Source organism: Morchella sextelata (genome assembly GCF_020137385.1).
Source record: "Morchella sextelata strain SCLS chromosome Unknown scls_13, whole genome shotgun sequence".
Taxonomy (NCBI): Eukaryota; Fungi; Ascomycota; class Pezizomycetes; order Pezizales; family Morchellaceae; genus Morchella; species Morchella sextelata.
Window position 1 is genome coordinate 473,257 of NW_025408628.1, and position 16,780 is coordinate 490,036.

General features: G+C 50.5%; 6 protein-coding genes across 6 annotated transcripts; 2 read left to right on the top strand and 4 right to left on the bottom strand.

Annotated features, from left to right (window-relative positions):
* Positions 1-725: 725 nt before the first annotated feature.
* Positions 726-2,773, bottom strand: H6S33_002498 (uncharacterized protein; the record flags this gene model as incomplete). The annotated part of the gene is made up of 3 exons (XM_044833841.1): positions 726-1,813; positions 1,889-2,318; positions 2,393-2,773. 3 exons carry the CDS (start codon positions 2,771-2,773, stop codon positions 726-728), a joined length of 1,899 nt encoding a protein of 632 aa, XP_044692659.1.
* A 2,203-nt stretch (positions 2,774-4,976) lies between these two features.
* H6S33_002499 (uncharacterized protein) lies at positions 4,977-5,610 on the top strand (the record flags this gene model as incomplete). Its single annotated transcript, XM_044833843.1, has 3 exons — positions 4,977-4,989; positions 5,139-5,229; positions 5,331-5,610. The coding sequence occupies 3 exons, from the start codon at positions 4,977-4,979 to the stop codon at positions 5,608-5,610; spliced, it is 384 nt and encodes a 127-aa protein (XP_044692660.1).
* A 562-nt stretch (positions 5,611-6,172) lies between these two features.
* On the bottom strand, positions 6,173-7,382 carry H6S33_002500 (uncharacterized protein; the record flags this gene model as incomplete). The annotated part of the gene is made up of 3 exons (XM_044833844.1): positions 6,173-6,595; positions 6,876-7,105; positions 7,184-7,382. 3 exons carry the CDS (start codon positions 7,380-7,382, stop codon positions 6,173-6,175), a joined length of 852 nt encoding a protein of 283 aa, XP_044692661.1.
* A 346-nt stretch (positions 7,383-7,728) lies between these two features.
* H6S33_002501 (uncharacterized protein) lies at positions 7,729-8,830 on the top strand (the record flags this gene model as incomplete). Its single annotated transcript, XM_044833845.1, has 3 exons — positions 7,729-7,794; positions 7,875-8,342; positions 8,417-8,830. 3 exons carry the CDS (start codon positions 7,729-7,731, stop codon positions 8,828-8,830), a joined length of 948 nt encoding a protein of 315 aa, XP_044692662.1.
* Positions 8,831-9,631: 801 nt separating this feature from the next.
* On the bottom strand, positions 9,632-10,383 carry H6S33_002502 (uncharacterized protein; the record flags this gene model as incomplete). The annotated part of the gene is made up of 5 exons (XM_044833846.1): positions 9,632-9,764; positions 9,864-9,954; positions 10,032-10,061; positions 10,161-10,187; positions 10,317-10,383. 5 exons carry the CDS (start codon positions 10,381-10,383, stop codon positions 9,632-9,634), a joined length of 348 nt encoding a protein of 115 aa, XP_044692663.1.
* Positions 10,384-10,801: 418 nt separating this feature from the next.
* H6S33_002503 (uncharacterized protein) lies at positions 10,802-16,569 on the bottom strand (the record flags this gene model as incomplete). The annotated part of the gene is made up of 13 exons (XM_044833847.1): positions 10,802-11,076; positions 11,130-11,458; positions 11,510-11,602; positions 11,651-11,782; positions 11,830-12,448; positions 12,509-12,885; positions 12,939-13,085; positions 13,140-13,347; positions 13,407-13,630; positions 13,685-13,793; positions 13,847-14,440; positions 14,504-16,255; positions 16,308-16,569. 13 exons carry the CDS (start codon positions 16,567-16,569, stop codon positions 10,802-10,804), a joined length of 5,121 nt encoding a protein of 1,706 aa, XP_044692664.1.
* Positions 16,570-16,780: the final 211 nt, after the last annotated feature.

A 16,780-nucleotide genomic window follows, 5' to 3' on the forward strand; every position in this document is an offset into this window, starting at 1 on the left:
TCATGCGACCACTCTCACGCTCACGCTCACAAGAACACGAATTCTCAACCATAGTGTAAAGAAATTTCATATTCGCCCTAAGTATGAGATGACCCCCCATCCACCCCCGTCCGATCCCATCCCCCTAACCCAATCCCATTCCATCCGCTTACATAAAGATAAAGAGAAGAAAAAGAAAATGAAACTAAACTCCAGCCGTCAGATAGATCGAGTGCCCGATGAATTATAATATTTATAGCAATTGTGAGTCAGAAAGAAGCCGGACAAAGGAGATTGAAAGAAGACCTAGAACAGGCACCAAGAACAGTCCACGGATTCAAAGAATAAAAACAACCAATGCAAAACACCAACAAATCAAACAGAGTAAGCAGAGTGATGAGGGAGAAGGCCCCTCTAGAGAAAGAAAGAACAGACAGAACATAAGACATAAAGAAATGGAGGTCGTACTATATATATGTATGAACAGTTGTTTATGCAGGGGCATGAGAAGAGAAATGGGGGAAGAAACGTCGGTAAAATCAATCCACCTCGTCCAAGATGCAAAAGAAAAGAAAAGAAAAAAACTAAAAATCTATCCATTTTAGAAAGGACGAAAGTAAGGAAGTAAGAAACCCCATTCATGAACCCATCCATCCCATAAGACAAAAAAAAGGTCAAAATAAAAAAAAAAAAGACATCTTCCCATATTTCATGTAGATATGATATGTCAGGACTCCAGACGTCGCCTACCAAGCACCGGGAACTGCATGTTTTTCCTGGTCAAATCGTGGTGTTGGCAACGGGGTCTCAAATGTCTCGTCGTCTTGAGGAAGAGGACTATTGATCGCGGCTGTGATAGTATCTCTCCTCGTGTCCCGATCCTCATCAATGTCATCTGCTGAGTCACTGAACCTGTCTGAGGACTGGATGCTGCTAGTATCATCGGCCTCAGAACTCTCGTAGCGTCGCACTTGTGGCGTAACGATAACAGAGGCACAGGAAGCCTCCGTTCTATCGGAGTCCTGGCTAGTCCGCGAGGGAGCACCTTCGTATGGAACTGATAGCATGACCTTATCTTCGGTCACACTCGGCATTCTATCATGCTTTGCAAAATGCGAAGCGTCTCTACTGCTCCGTTTCTTTGGAACGTCAAGTTTGACTTGGCTATCCTGAGCATCTGACATTGGTGACTCGCCTCTCCGTGAGCGCTCCTGCTCTTCGGAGTTTCTGGCCGAGTCCCGGTTGTGAATGAATGCCGGAATTACACCACCGCCGATACGGCTCCAAAACATACGTTCCCGTAGTTTGACAGATTCATCCCAGGCGTGCTTCTCATCTCCTTCGCTGTCGCATTTCCACAGACCCTCCTTGAGAGTTCTCAGGAAGGCCAGAAAATCGCATACAGCGCGGGTCCGGACAACGCAATATCCACAAAGTGGGTATCGCTGTGCGTTCGGTGCTTCTGACGTTCGCATTCTGTGAGTTCGGGCATGCTCCTCACCTGCTCGTACCTCCCCGCATAGGGTGCACGAAAATGTGTTTAGAATACTTGTTGATGGAATTGGATCAATCACAAGATTTCCATCTGTGATCGCACTCAATACGTTTCGTCTTGCGAGCCATGATAGGCCGGGGGCATTGTCGAGTCTCAGTGTCGGTTCGATGTCTTCCACAAGTACCCGCTTATAGAACTTTGTTTCCTTCAAACCGAGCCCAGTCTGTTGCTGTCCCTGAGCGCCGTTGCTGTTTGTGGGAGCATTACTCGAAGGACTCGATGGGCGGCTGTCGGCGTCTTTGTCTTTGTTCTTTGAGCCGAATAAACCACCGGTCAACCCTGTTGGAGAACCACTTGGAGATGAGCTGTAGCCGGGGATCCCCATGCCCATGACCTGGATTGAGGAGAACGAACCGCTGGAAAGTCGAGGCATTGGTGATGTCTTGGGGACCACCTTCGGAGCGTGCATAACTTCGCAGAAGTCTTGATATGCTCCAGTATCGTAACGTAAAACTGGATGGAGTAGGCCAGAGAGCGATGTGGGAGGACACGGGGTCATCTCTTCAGGTGTCATATTATTGGGTGACAAGTGCAGAGATTCGAACATGCGGGCGAAGGATTCTTTGCTTGCACGATTGTTCAATGCAGGCGTCGAAGGCGTTCCCGTGGACATGTCCATTTCCGACTCTTCCCGGTCCGCAGTCATTTGTTGCATTACCAACTTTAGCTCTGCGAGCTGCTCCTGATGCGAGGCCAGTAACATCTCTGTATCGGCCAATTGAGCACGGAGCTGCTCGTTCTTCTTATCCATTGCATCCCGTTCCTTTCGTGCTGCCGAGACCATCTAATTCACCCCATAATGTCAATATACACATCAACCCTCAATTGGAGTCAATGCCGAGGCATAGGCATATGTACCTTATTAGCCTCATCAAACAAAGCAGTCGTTAAAGTCTCCAATTCCTGTTCGATGTTGCGCTTGTCCTTTTCTGCCTTGCCGCGCTGTGTCCGCTCCTCCTTTAACCGATTCATGAGTTGCGCAGCTTCGGCTTCCGACTGCCTTATCTTCGCTTTTGACAACTCCAGTTCATGTTTCGTTGTCGCCAGCGAGTCGTCCAGTTGCGTTTGGTGATTGATCGCACTAATCAACTTGTTGCTCAGCGCTGCCACCTCTTTGTTCAAATTCTGGTCCCCATTGGTGCTGTCGCTAGTCTGCTCCTCCTCAGCCGTCGTCGTCGAAGAATTCCTCAACGCGCTCTCGCTGGCCGTCTTGAACAAGCCTGGGCGATCGGTCGTCATTGTTGAGAATCCGGGAGGTGAGTTGATGCTCGAAGGCGAGATTGGCGTCTTTTGTACAGTATTTATGGCGCGCAGTTTTGGCTTCGACGGAGGCCCAGATGAGAATGGGCCATGCCCCTTGTTGGCATGGACGAGATATAAGTATCTGTGGGTGTGCGAAAAAATTAGGATTTAAGGTTAGCGACTAGCTAGCGACGACAAAGCGGGCGGCAAATTTTTTCATTTTTTATTATTATCCGTGGATGGAGGTGTGTGGTTTATGTAGAGGGGGAGAAAAACGTACTCAGCCAGCTTGCTGGTTGTGAGGGGATCGGCGGGCGGAGAAAGGCGTTCGGTGCGAGTGACCGAGGATTGGAAGTTGTGAAAAAAAAAGTGTCGCTTCCGGTGCAGGAAACGAGAGCGAGCGATTGGCGAAGGATGACGACGACTAGAGTAGAGTAGGAAACTTGTTACGTCTTCGGTCGACGGGGAGGAAACAAGTGCAGAAACAAGTTAAAAAGGGTAAAGAAGGTAAGTGAAATAATGCGACCGACTGCAGCAGGGAAGCTGGCAAAGAAGAGAAGTAATAGTTGTGAAAAAAGATTAAGAAGAATGAGTAGAAGAATAAGAAGAAGAAGGAGAAGAAGAAGGAAGGGAAAGACTGGGTGCGAAGAGAGAAGAGAGAGAGAGCGTGTGATTGCAAGTTGCAAGAGAGAGCAAACGAGCAAGCGTGTGCGTCTACGTTGGTATGCGGTGTGAGAAGGGAAGTAAGAGAGAGGAGAGATCAGAGATCAGATCAGAGGTATTTTAGTTAGTAAGGTAAGGAAGGTCAAGCAGAGTAAAGTAAAGTAGGCAAAGTGTCGCCCTCCTCGAATCGAAGGAATCCCTGGAGCGAGGAAACGAGCCGAACGAATGACTGGCAGCGGGAGCGGAGCTGACGGACTACCGACGAACAACTGACAGCCCCAAATTGCGAGTTTTATGACGCTGTATGGGTGGGGGGGTGAGGTACCTCTCTCTACATGCTTTACGTCTCTAGTACGGCATTCGCTACTCCAACATACATAATGCCATGCTATGTGGATCTACTAAACCAGACTACATGTACCTACTTTGACTTGCCTACATGTACCCTACATACCTTTTTCAACTATCGAGTACATATGTCGTAGGCGATACATGTAGTACTGACCTCACAGGACTCCAAGATTTGACATTACTCTCCTCTCAGTGGTGATGTAGCACTTGGAAACAGTAGCGCATGTGCTTTGGCACCCTAATCCTATCCTGATGCGTCTCTCTCCTTATCCACAAAAAAAAAAAACGAAACTGCCCCCGAAAAAGCAAAGCACCCGCCAAAAAAACAAAAGAGAGATATCCAACAGAAAATCCTCACCTCACCGCCGAATCAAGGAACCATGTACCTGGATGTACTGTACCTACCTACCAGCGAAGCAAGAACAAGTAAAAAATCCTCCTGACGTCTCTCTCTCTCCGTCTCCGTCTCCGTCTCCGGACCCAACCCCAGAAAGCATGAAAAACCTGTAGAGCAGAGATATATTTAACCCTCGCCCATATTGATCATAAGCGAACGCAACAGGAAAAAAACAAGATCAAGATCGCAAACCTCACTTTAGGCTGCAAACAGAGGAAAGGTTCCCAGTAGACCCGACAGCCAGACTAGACGGAAGCCAGCCCGTGCCTCCAGATCATTTCCAAGGTGCCGCCGCACCGCAGGGGAGTGGTCAATAAAAATAAAATAAAATACTCTAAGGAGAGTGAGCGAGTGAGGCTGCGCAGGCAGGCGGGAGGAATTTCGACAATGTACCGTACCTGCCTGACCCCTAGCTAGCCTAGAGTAGCGCCCGTGGTTACGGATGATCGGGGAGAGAGACAGTAGTAGAGTAAGAGGAGTTGTGGGCGCTAAGCCTATTTTTGCGGGGGGGGCATGGAGGGGCAGGTGCGAAACTGCAGTAGAAACGAGTGTGAGGAGCCGCCGCCGCCGCCGCGGAGCATCAACAAACGACATACGCATCTCTGTGGACCTCCTACCTGCCTGCCTGCCTGCCCCCCTGCCTGCCCCTCCTACTCCTACTACTACTACTACTACTACTACTACTACTACTACTACTACTACTACTACTACTACTACTACTACTACTACTACTACTACGACGCCCACGAATACCACGATCCGTAAGATTAAACACGAAACAAACGCACCATGGACGACGACGGTTAGTAATCCCCGGCCCAAAGAACTCGAGGGGGGGGGGGTTCGAGCGAGCAGAGCGAGAGAGAAGAGCACTGCCACCCCCAGAACCCATGCCATGCCTGTTCGTGATCGCATCATGTGAAACCCCATAACTGACGCCGGACCATGCAGACCTCCAGAAGATCCGCCAGGCGCGCATGCAAGAGCTCCAGCAGCAGCAGCAGGCCTCCAACGGCGGCGGCGGCGGTGGTAACGACAAGCAGTAAGCACCCCACCCTTTCTCCCCCCCCCCCCACCCCCCCCCAACACATTCTCCAACCACTCCATCTACCTAACAACTAGCTAACTCACCACCACCCACAGGCAGCAAGAAGCCGAAGCGCGCAAATCAATCATCAACCAGATCCTCACGCCCGAGGCCGTCGACCGGCTCAACCGCATCGCGATGGTGAAGGAGGAGCGCGCGCGCGACCTCGAGAACCGCTTCATCATGATGGCGCGCAGCAACGAGCTGCGGCAGCGCGTCACGGAGGAGGACCTGATCGCCATCATCAACATGATGGACAAGCAGAAGGCCGAGGAGGGCAAGGTGGTGTTTTCGAGGAGGAAGGGCGGCTTTGATGATGAGGAGGACGACTGGTAAAGAGAGAGAGAGAGAGAGAAGGGGGGGGGGGAGTCTGATAGTAGAGGGGGATTTTTTCGTTTGGTGGTTGGTGGGGGGTGATATCTACTGTTACTACTGATGGTGTTACTGGCTATTGGATGAGGTTTGGGTATCGATTGGCTGTGTGACTCTGATATTGATAGCTGCTTCGAGATTCGAGTACTAGTGCAGTAGCTGAGGTTGAGTATTTTACTAGCGCACTCTCAACAATAACACATTATACTCAAAGACTGAAATGCTAGCGTCCCTGATATTGACATCTACTGGCTGGCTAAAACCCAAGCACTAGCATCTTCCCAATAGTACATGCATTTACTATGTAGCTGAGCCGGATTACTAGCAATCCCAATACCGCCATTTGCTGGCTGAAATCGGGGTACCAATGCCCTCACACGACTGGGAAATGATCACTCCGCACGACACACAGCTCCAGTAATGATATTTATTGCATCAAGTATCACCTACAAACAATCCCCCCCCCAAAAAAAATTCATTCCAATCATTGACCCCCCCCCCCCGCAAACCCACACACACCCACACACTACCCCACCACCCCCGCCTTCCTCCTCTCCTCCTCCTTCCTCCTCCTCCTCCTCTCCTCCCTCCTCACACCCCTCAAATCCAGCGGCTTCTCGAGCCCAATCCTCTCCCTCAGCGCCTCCACCCCCGTCAGCAGCTCCTCCTCCCAGTAGATATTAATCACCTCCCTCGCCAGCAGCCCGTTCCTGACGGCCCACGGGAAATACGTGGTGAGGATGCGCTGCTGCTCGCTGCGCTTGAGGCGGACGAAGGCGAACATGCTGAGGCCGGTCATGGGGATCAGGGTGTTGAAGAACTCGAAGGCTTTGAGCGCGATCTCGCCTTCGACGATGATGGGCAGGCCGGTGAGGGCGTGGTAGAAGTCGTGGGACTCGCGGTAGCGCTGCATGATGTAGGCGCATTCGGGGTCGTCGATGTAGCGGACCTGGGGGGGGGGGGAGGGGGGTTAGTGGTGGGTGTGTGTGTGTGTGTGGGGGGGGGGGGGGGGGTGGGGTAGTGGGGGAGTGGGATGAGAGTGGGAATAGTAAGACAGTAGAATAGTAGAACAGTAGAAGTAGTGAAAACATTACTGCAGTAGTACAAATAGTAGAACCCCCATAGCCAGTACCCCCAATTCGATTCCCAAACCACCCCAGGAACAGTCTCACCCCCCATACCCCCAATCAACCAATAAACCAAAAAACCAAAAAAAAACATCAACGTACCTGCGACCTCGTATCCGGCGACACCCCCTCCTTATCCAACCACGCCGCATACTCCCTCCCCACAGTGCCGTCCGGCAGCGCCCTCAGCATCTCCATACTCATCGTCTTCGACGTGATCCTGGGGCGGTCGCGGAGGATCCTCCTCCCCGTGGGGTCCGCCAGCATCGCGTCGCGCAGCCGGTAGATGAAGTACGGCGTCGCCGTGGCCTCGCCGAGGGCTGCGATCAGGTCTAGCTTTCGGTCCCCAGATTAGCTCTTGGCAGGGCTGGTGTGATTTGTTTGGGGGGGGGGGGGGGGAGGGATAGTACCTCCCCGCCGCGGATTCAGCAGCGATCCGACGGCGCTGCCGACCGCGAGGAGGGCGCGCTCGGGCGTGGTCAGCGGGATGTGGCCCGGGTAGTTGGGCGGTGGGCGCGCGGTGGGCGGGAAGAGGGAGGCGGAGGAGAGGAGGGTGCGGGCGCCGACGAGCTGCGCGGCCCGCTTGAGTGGGTTGAGGGCGGCCAGCATCTTTGCAAAACTGCTGGATGTGTGTGGTGAGACTGCGGAGAGGGGGGGGGGGGGGAGTGGAGTGGAGTGGGTTGTTTACTGTAGTTGGATAGCTTATAGATAGAGAGATAAGGTGAGGTGAGGTGAAGTGAGGTGAGGTGAGGGATCCACTCCCGCCGTCTCATACGAGAGGTTTCTGCTTCTGTTTCTGTTGCAGCGCCGTCGTCGTCGGCTGCGGTCGGCTAAGCTTTCGTTCGCACACAGCGCTGGGATTGGGATTGGCCGGGCGCCGTAGAACCTGCCGCAGCCACATCGCTATTCGCTACCACTCCACTCTTGGGCTTCACTCAGACAACGCCATGTAGCCATGGCCACAGCAATCTACCCCCCCGTATCACCCGCCGAGCTCCTCCAGCAGGAGGGCATCTCCGCCGTACGTCCCCCCTCCCCCTTCCCCTCTCCACCAATCTACACACACCAATACACAACTAACCCCCCCCCCCCGCCCCACAGTCCAACGAACTCAACTGGCTCCTCACCACCCTCCCCGAAACCCTCGCCTCCCTCCGCCACGGCCTGCACAGCAGCGCCACCCTCCTCTCCCCGCACACAACCTCCACCCTCGCGCTCACCTCCCCGCGCAGCGAGGCCCTCAAAGGCTTCGTCACGCGCTGCGGCCCCACAATCACAAAGGGCGACATCACCGCCAAGCTCCTCGGCCTCCCGCCCAAACACAAGCTCACCCTCTGCCGCGACCTGCGCCTCGACCAGCTCACCGACGTCAAGAACCACGTGCGCGAGTGCCTGGCCCTGCTCGGCCCCGAGGGCGCCGAGGCCGCGTGGCTCGGGCAAGGCCGCGCAGACGCCGCGAGGGCGCTCGAGAAGCTGCGGGTGCTGCGCGCCGGGATTGCGGCGGCGCGCGCGGCGCTCAAGGGCGCGGGGCCGGCGGCGATGTTTCCGTGTCGTGCGGTGGACCCGAGGGTTCGTGATTGCTAGCTAGCACCCCCCACCCCCACCCCCACCCGCCGGAGGAAGCTGAAGGCTAATGAGGATAGATGTTTGATCCGCCGCTGCCGCCGCTGCTGGCGTTCGACCTGTACATCACCGAGGCGGCACTGACGGCGGAGCTGCGCACGCTGGAGCCTGTTTCGGTCGGCGGTGACGGTGGTGGTGGCGGTGGCGGCGGCGGCGGCGCGGTGGGCGGCGGGGGGTTCGGGTTTGGGCAGCGGTTTGCGGCGGCGGTGGGCCTGCGCGGGGGCGTGGGGGCGCACGGGGAGGGCGAGGGCGCGGAGGTCTTTGTGTATCGCGGCGCGAGCGTGCGCGTGAGGGAGAGGGTCAAGGTCGAGAGCCAGGACCCGAATTTGATGGCGGTGTGGGCCAAGCTGGGCGGGGTGGAGCATGCGCTGGTGGGCGCGATAAAGAGTTTGGAGATGGTGGCGGGGGCGGCGGGCGTGGTGGTGGTTGTGTAGGGTGTGGGGTGAGACTGTAGTGTAGTGTAGTGCTGAGGCGTGGATGTGCAGGGCGGAACATGTTTCTGCCTATCCCTCCTCCGCTCCGGCAGTGGACAGGAACGTCTTGAACACTGGTGAAACAGCCGTAGATGTCGTTGGAAAAGTTCCAGACCTCAAATATAGAAATCATGGTACATATGCAAGCCCAACCCGGAGGAAACATCGGTACCGGCGCCGCGCAGGATGTCGAGTTGTAATCATGCCTTATCACTCGGTGTTTCTTTTTTGCTTGTTTCTGGGAGATCGTGGGCTTTGAGACGGGGTAGAAATGGGGGAGGTGGGTTATGAGCTGCAATTGTGGGGTGGTGATTGCAATAGGTAGCTGGTGGTTGGGGGTGTTGGTCTGGGTGGGCTGTATCTACATGTATCTACGGTGATCCGCTCTATCTGGGGAACTGATAGTTGACAGTAGATACTACTAGCAATTGATAATTGGGAACACTTGTTGGGTAATCATAACTCTAGGTGTAAATAACAGCACCCCATCGGGGCAGATTGCAAAACAGTTGCTAAGAACCCACACCAGCCATCCTTTGTCCCATCCCCAGCCCAATTGCAATTGAACCCCCCAATGCACTCAGCCCAGCACCGCCGGTCCTACCACCACCTACCCAATTGCACTCTCAATAGAGTCCTTATACCCCGTGCTAGCTCACAACCAAAGGACCCACACTCAACATACCCCGAGAAGCACTCTATTCCCCCAAGCTCCTAAATATACACATTCCCCCCAACCCCCCCAACCCCCCCCCCGGGCCTCTACTCCCTCCTCTCCTCCGCCCGCCTCCTCGCCATCAACACTATCGGCGCCGCCCTGGCCTTCATGAACGCCTCCATCGCAATCTCCGAGTTTGTCTCTGTGCGGATGGCGGTTCCGATCGACATGAAGAACCTAGCCGTACCCACCCTCTTTATCAGCACCCATCCACAGAAGAAGAAGAGGAGGAGGAGGAGGAGGAGGAGAGGAGAGAGGAGGAGGAGAGAGACAAACCCGAACGTGGCAGCAGACCCAAGCATGTACTGCCCCAGACTACGGATGAACCCGTTTGGTCCCGCGCCGTTCTTGATGAGTGCGTAACCACCTATTGCCCCCATCCATCGCCGTCTGTCAGCTACCTTGAGCCTAAACCACAAACAGAGCCCTGGGAGAGGTATGTACCGAAGAGGAAACCGATACAGAGCCCGACGCCTACGGAGTGTTAGTATTAGTGTTTGTGTTTATGTAGATGGCTAGGGCGGTGTAGAGCAGAGGTAGAGGCCCCGCGGGTGGGGTGGGGGGGGGGCGTACTGGTGCCCATCATAGCTCCCATCTTCACTGTTTGTTGAATAGTTTCGTCAGCTCCATACTCTTCTTCATCTCCGTCTCTTTCTCACTCTCAACGAGCGGTAATTGAACCGCCGTAGATGAACCATAGAGCTTGTAACAGGGCCGAGAGAGACGTACTCTTATCGAATGTTGACGGCCCGCGGCCGCCGTGGCCTTGGGGGACTGCATTGACTGGGACGGGCATGTCGTTGTTTGTTTGGGGTTGTCAAGGTATTTTTTAGAAAAATTGGTGTTTTGGAGAATTGAACAGGATTCAATAAAGAAGACTGCTGTGCGCACGGTTGCTACAATTTTTTTTCAGAAAGCTGCTCTTCCCGCAAATATTTCTGCGGGGAGAAAATCAGATGGATGCCGACGTCAGCCTGGTGCCAAGGCTGTCACGTGAATGTGGGGTGGTGGATGCCGAGCTTCTTGGTGGGGTGCAGGGTGGGGGGGGGAAATCATTGGTTTGACAGGTTTATTGGGAGTTTGGTCGTTGGTGGTCACCCGGGGATTGGATTCTGGATCAAAATCTGTTTTGTATAAAGATACATCTAAATACATGCTAGACAAATGAACATAAGGAAATAAAGCAAAAGAAAACCCCCCAAAACGTTATTAGACTACCATTCTAAATCCTCCATATTCACATCCGCGAGGGTTGCCAGATGGGGTTCGATCTCTTCTCGTTCATACGCGAGAAGGGATGTCTGTCGGACCCTGGAGTAGTATATTGGGCAGTCTTGGGATTTGCAGGCAATCTCTGAGCCCCATGGCTGCCCGGTGCAGGACCAGCATATCTTCTCAAGGTCATTCTTCCACTTCTCTGCCCGGGTGAGCTTTGCCTGTAATTTAAACACAGCGACGTCACTTTCGTTGTAACAATACTGACATATATCTATGAACTAGAGTGTTAGCTGATGAAGGGTCTTCATTGGGAGGAGACATTACGGTATCTAGTCTCTGCCTTCTCTTCGCACACAGCACAGACAAGCGTAGATTTTGTCATAAAGGACTCCATTGTCCTTGCCGACTTTTGTTCGGCTCTGTGCTTAGGTTTGAGGGTTCTTAGTAGTCGTTGCACTTTTGGCATCTTCCTGTACCATGATGCTACGTCTGCTCCTACAAGGTTGAAAATGCGTGCCAAGGGTGGGATGAGGGTCTTGGTGATGTAGTACTCTGAGTCCAAACACAGGATGTCACTGTTGTGTAGTAGTACTTCTACTTCAACAGACTTGTCAATGAGCCTAGCATTCGGACCACCTGCAACAACTACAAATCTACTGAAACGTCAGTCATGCTAGTGTAAGGATGGTATAAGTTGGACTGACGGATATCGTTCCCCATATTGTGGTTGGTTCCGAGGATCTTTGGCCATCCTTTCTAATGCAAGCCTGACGGCAGGCGGGGGAGCAATGCCCTGGCTATGATATGTCAGTAATTGAAATACTCGTACTTCATGTGAAACTCACGCATAATTACCCAGCTTTACTTCCTTTGCAATCGTAAAGTCTTGGACGGATATATCCCCCTTCATGATCTTTGCCCATTGGCGGGTCACATAGGACTTGACCTGCGACAGATCAGAGGAGCGGAACAGAATCCTTTTGATATAAGCAAAGTGCAGAGTCAGGTGTGGAGATATACTTACTTCAAAGACTTCTCCACCATTTTTTGCACTGCTGGGTTGCCATCTCGCCTTACAGTCTCTATACCCTTTGCGTCGAATTCTGGTTCTTGCTGGTCCCGATGTTCGTACTTGAATCCAACGTAACGTTTCTTCGCCAGAAGCACACAAGGGTGATAGACCTTTTCAAACTTGAGTTTAATCGGCTCTGGGTTCATGGCTGTAACTTTAGCTGCTATCTCCTCACCAATATCGAAAGCCTGTGCCTTTGTTTTTCCCTTGAGGTGTATGAATAAACTATCAGTATCGCCGTAGACTACCTCAGCGCCCCATGTCATGTTATTATTAATCATATCTATAGCTTTCTCCAACGTTTCTCTTCCACTCTGTACGATGCTATCTGCGATTTCGGCACATGGCATGCGACCTGAAAATGAAGCAGATGTATAACCATAGGTTACGTTGGCAATGAGCTTCAGGGCCAATTGTCGATTGTTTAACAGTTTATATAACTGTTTGTCGTCTTTATACTGCTTCATTCCGTTTTTGACCATGACTCTTGTGTCCAGGATCTCGGCCAACATCTTTGCGAGTAAGGACTTTCGAATGTTTGGTTTGATGAACATCATGCCATTTGGAGAAACTGTTGACCGTGATATCAGCATGTGTTAGGAGAGAAGGGAAAAAAAAAGGGCTTACGTACTGTTGATGTGGTCTTTGCATAGCTCTAAAAGTCTTGGGGTCCGTTTGTAAACTTGAAAGCCCATTTTGTCTTGCCCGTTCCATGAATCAACCCTTCCAACAAATGTGGAATAGCAGTGGTTATACGCAATCATGATTGACGGATACAAAGACTGAAAGTCTAGGACAACAACTGGGCTTGTGTAAAAGTTCGAGCTTGGCTCCATCACAAGTGGCAGGCACTCAAGAGCGTTCTGGCTCCCAACTTGACGTTTACTTGGCGAAACCAGCATGAGGTTTTCAGGCTTTGCAATTCTAAACATCAAAGACTCGACTTTAAACTGGGAACCGCGGGAAAAAACTGAGTTAAAATCGACACCTAATATTCGTGCCTGCTCGCTGCACATTATTAGAGCCACTTTCTAAGAGATTCAACCCAAGCTCGGCCTCACCTAGTACGTGAAACAAGTTCCTGTTGGTCTATAATCTCTAGATTCAATTGCACTCTTTGTATATAATAGTCTAAAACTGTAGCCAAAGATCCTGGACCGCCATTTTGATACCACTTGGTCAAGGTATCGTATCCGTAATGGGGAATTCTATATACTGGATTAGATACAGTAAATGGAGTATTGATACGTGCAGATACTCACCGTTTATGCAGCAGGTGGAAAACGACATTTTCCATCGTATACCCTAGAAGGTTTAGTTCCCCACGCATAGCTCGCCATATGTTAATCAAATGTCTCCCAGGAATTTTTATCGCTGCGCCAGTGTTAAATCCCCAGGGATCTAATTCTTGACCAAACCTGCCGTGGCTCAATTGTCGCACTCTCGATAGATCATCGCAAAGGTCCATGCCTTTATCCTTGTGTTAGTCTATTTATTCGTGTGAATAATGTGCTAAGAGGCTGGCTCACCCCAAACCTTTTGAGCACGTTCAATCAGGTATCCCCATGAACTAGAATGAACTTCGTAGCCGGTGAGAATATCTGGGTCCAAGGCGCGTACAAGATCCACGAGCTCAATTACAATATCGAGTTCTGTATACTCGACTTTGATTTCTACATGAGAGTGACGCCGAAATGCCTTTTTTGTCTTTTCTTTATCATTCTCGTCCATGGCTAGAATTCCCACGTAGTATCTTTGTTTGTAAGTCGATGCTTATCAGAAAAAAGGTTTGGATTTTTATCCTTACCCATCTTTGATACCATTACTCTCAAAGCCATCATGGGACTGTAAGCACCAGAAGATATTAACTATTGGATCCTTTTCTGGATCTGGTACAAGATTTCCTCGTGTATTGACTATTGAATATCAGTAAATAGTGACTGTATGTATAATTGTATTTCATATATACCATGGACCTCTAGACTCATGATGCTCAGAGGTTGCGATTCATTATTTATATTTTTGGATTTCTTGTTCTGAGAAAATTTGAACCCATGCTTGTTCGTTTGGGTTGGACCCTCGATCTGCACAACCAAGTTAGAACTATTCCTGGAGACAGATATGAAGTTATTGACCTGAGAATAATGCCCCGGCTCTTCAGAGCGTTCTTGCCGAACGAAGGATAAACCATTAAGTCTCTTTTTCTCTTCTAGCCACTTTATAGCTTCCAATCTTGTTGGGGGACGGGCAGAAATCTCCCAGCATCGGAAATTAGGAGAAATTTGATCGAATGCCTCATTGAGTAATCTTGAATTATTATGTTCCGTTGTATTATACCTAGGCACATTTGAAGTCTTTCTACTGTTAAATTTATGTGTGACCCCGCCGTAATCAAAGCCAACTTCTGGTATATCCTTTTCGTCTGAAAAGTATGGTTCCTGATACTCGACCTGAGGCATCCCAAAATCCTCGATAGGAACGAGCTCAGATGTACGGGGAGGACGGAAATTGCGGACATGCCAATTACCCTCTGGGTTCGGAAGCATGATGTTTTTGGGCATTTCTATAACTATGACTATTAAAAGTGTTTTATTCACAGATTATCACGATCAGTAGAAGCACTTACTTTTTTCACCATTCGTTGTGATAGAAACTGCTGTACTCGAGATGATACTTGGTGCTTGGGGGGAAACAATTTCATTTGCAGGGACGAGCTCTGCACTATTTGCGGTCAAGCCCCGAAAGTTTATGCTGCTCTGAGAAGGTCTTTCTTGTGAAAGCGGAAGGGTTATAACCCTTGTCATTGAAGAATCCAAAGGCAGTTGTAATGGCGAGCGGTTTGGTACATCGTTCATACATAAATTCTCTATAATTCCTGTGGCCTCGACCTTACTCAACGCTGAGTTTATCGATAACTGTGATGATGATTGGCTACCAGGTGATATGCTAATGGGTTTTCCTATTTCTTCAATTTTGCTTAATTTGGATGCCCTCTTCTCTGAGACCGGAGTATCTGGGTGATGTTTTCGCTTCGGTGGTACAGGGTGCGAGCCTGGCGTTAGCATTATCATTGAACCGTCTTCTAATTGGCGAAATTCATCTGTAATTTGTAGTTGAAGGAGTATTGGGTCTCCTAAATAATCGGTCTGGGACGAAATGCTACCGTGATCTTCTTGTGATGGGGTGTGAGAATCACTACCATTTGGCCATAAGATTCGTCTTGTTATGCTTTCTTCGAGGTCTGAATACTCATCCGACTGCGACGACGAATCGTTCTCAAGCTCATTTACTTTATCTTTTCCTTTCCTTTGTTCCTCTTCTTTTTGTCCCTCTAACTTCCCCCTCTCTTCCTCCTCTTCTTCCTCATTTTTGTCAAACATCTCTTCATCAGCATCGACCAATTCCATATCATCATCGCTATCAGAAAATTCGACGTTATTTATATCTCCAATAAGGTCAACATCAACATCCGCTCTTGAGTCTTCATCCTCATCCGGGTGTAAATCTTTACGTTCCATGTCCTGAAAGACGAAAAAGTCTTCCACACTTTGCAAAGCGGTTTGTACAAAAGGGTCAGGCTCTTCACGCGGTATAAAATCTTCAAAGCTCGGTGCCCAGCCATCTCCTCTCTGTCTTTCCGCTTCGATTATTGCATTTACCTTCTCCCATTTTTCATCTTCATCCCCCCAGGGTTCATTTATCTCCCTCTTACCAGTTGATGCTACGAATCCTTCCATATTTAGTTGGTCCCCGGAGTTTCTTCGACTATTTTCGTCTTTCCACAACTCTGCAAGACTGTGGAGGAGCTTAAGATCTTGTGGGATAGGATTCGTGCGCTCAACGAAATCATGGTGGAGCATGCGGGGGGAAACAAGTTTCCGGTTCATGATGTCTTGGACATGTATATCCACCTCCAACGAGCAGTAAGATTGTCTAGGGAACTCATGCTCTGGTAACATCCAGTGCGCTGGGATCGATTCAGTATGCCACCGGTGTCCCTCCTCAATCTTATCGAAATCCGGAACACCACGCCTGAATCTAACGTTTTTGCAATCGACAAAACCACATCCATAGAGGTTGAAGTCGATCATAAATTGTAGCAGGTATTGTATGTGAGCTTCATACGGCTGAAATACCTTTTGAAGTATGGCCCCGCTGAGGAGAATCTGGGAAAGTCTGGTCATGTCCCGAGGGTTAAGTAAGTAAATCTTAGCGTAGTATCTCCATCCTACATAGAAACCGTAGAAGGGAGTTCCTTTGACAAGGGATATATTAGCAACGTATGGTTTTGGGATCGGTTTATTCTGGAATTCGTCGCCCTTGCGGGCACCAAGAGCCTTGTCGAGGCTCTTACGGAGAGCTCGTAACCATCGATCCCCTAACACAAAATATTTAGCCTAAACCTATACAGCGGAGATGATATCTCTCACTATTGACGGGATCCAGCCCGATCTCTTCTGTTGGGTATTCTATGTATATGTATGGGAACGCTCCATGAACATGTGCACAGACTTTCTGCCCTGTCTCTGTACGCCCAAATATTCGGATGATAGGGATCTTTGGTGGGTATTTTGAACCTTTCGGTGGAGGGAAAGGAGGGTCAAAGGACGTTGGTTCGATCTGGTAATGGTCGATATTGTTTAGGCGAATACGAAAGGCGGCATCGCTGGAATCCTGCATCGTTTCAGACATCTGTTTTGTAAGTGCACTGGAACCGGTTTAGAAGAACAAATATGGGCTCTCACTGTCTTCAATTACCTGAACGACACGTTGAGGGCGGTTGGAGGGTGTCGTTGGGCAGGAGACGCGTTCTGTACAGGGATCTAAAGTGGTGTCACGTGCTCCGAGTATCCCACACGGAGTTCAGAATGGTCTTAAGATCTTAATATCTCTGACCTGGATC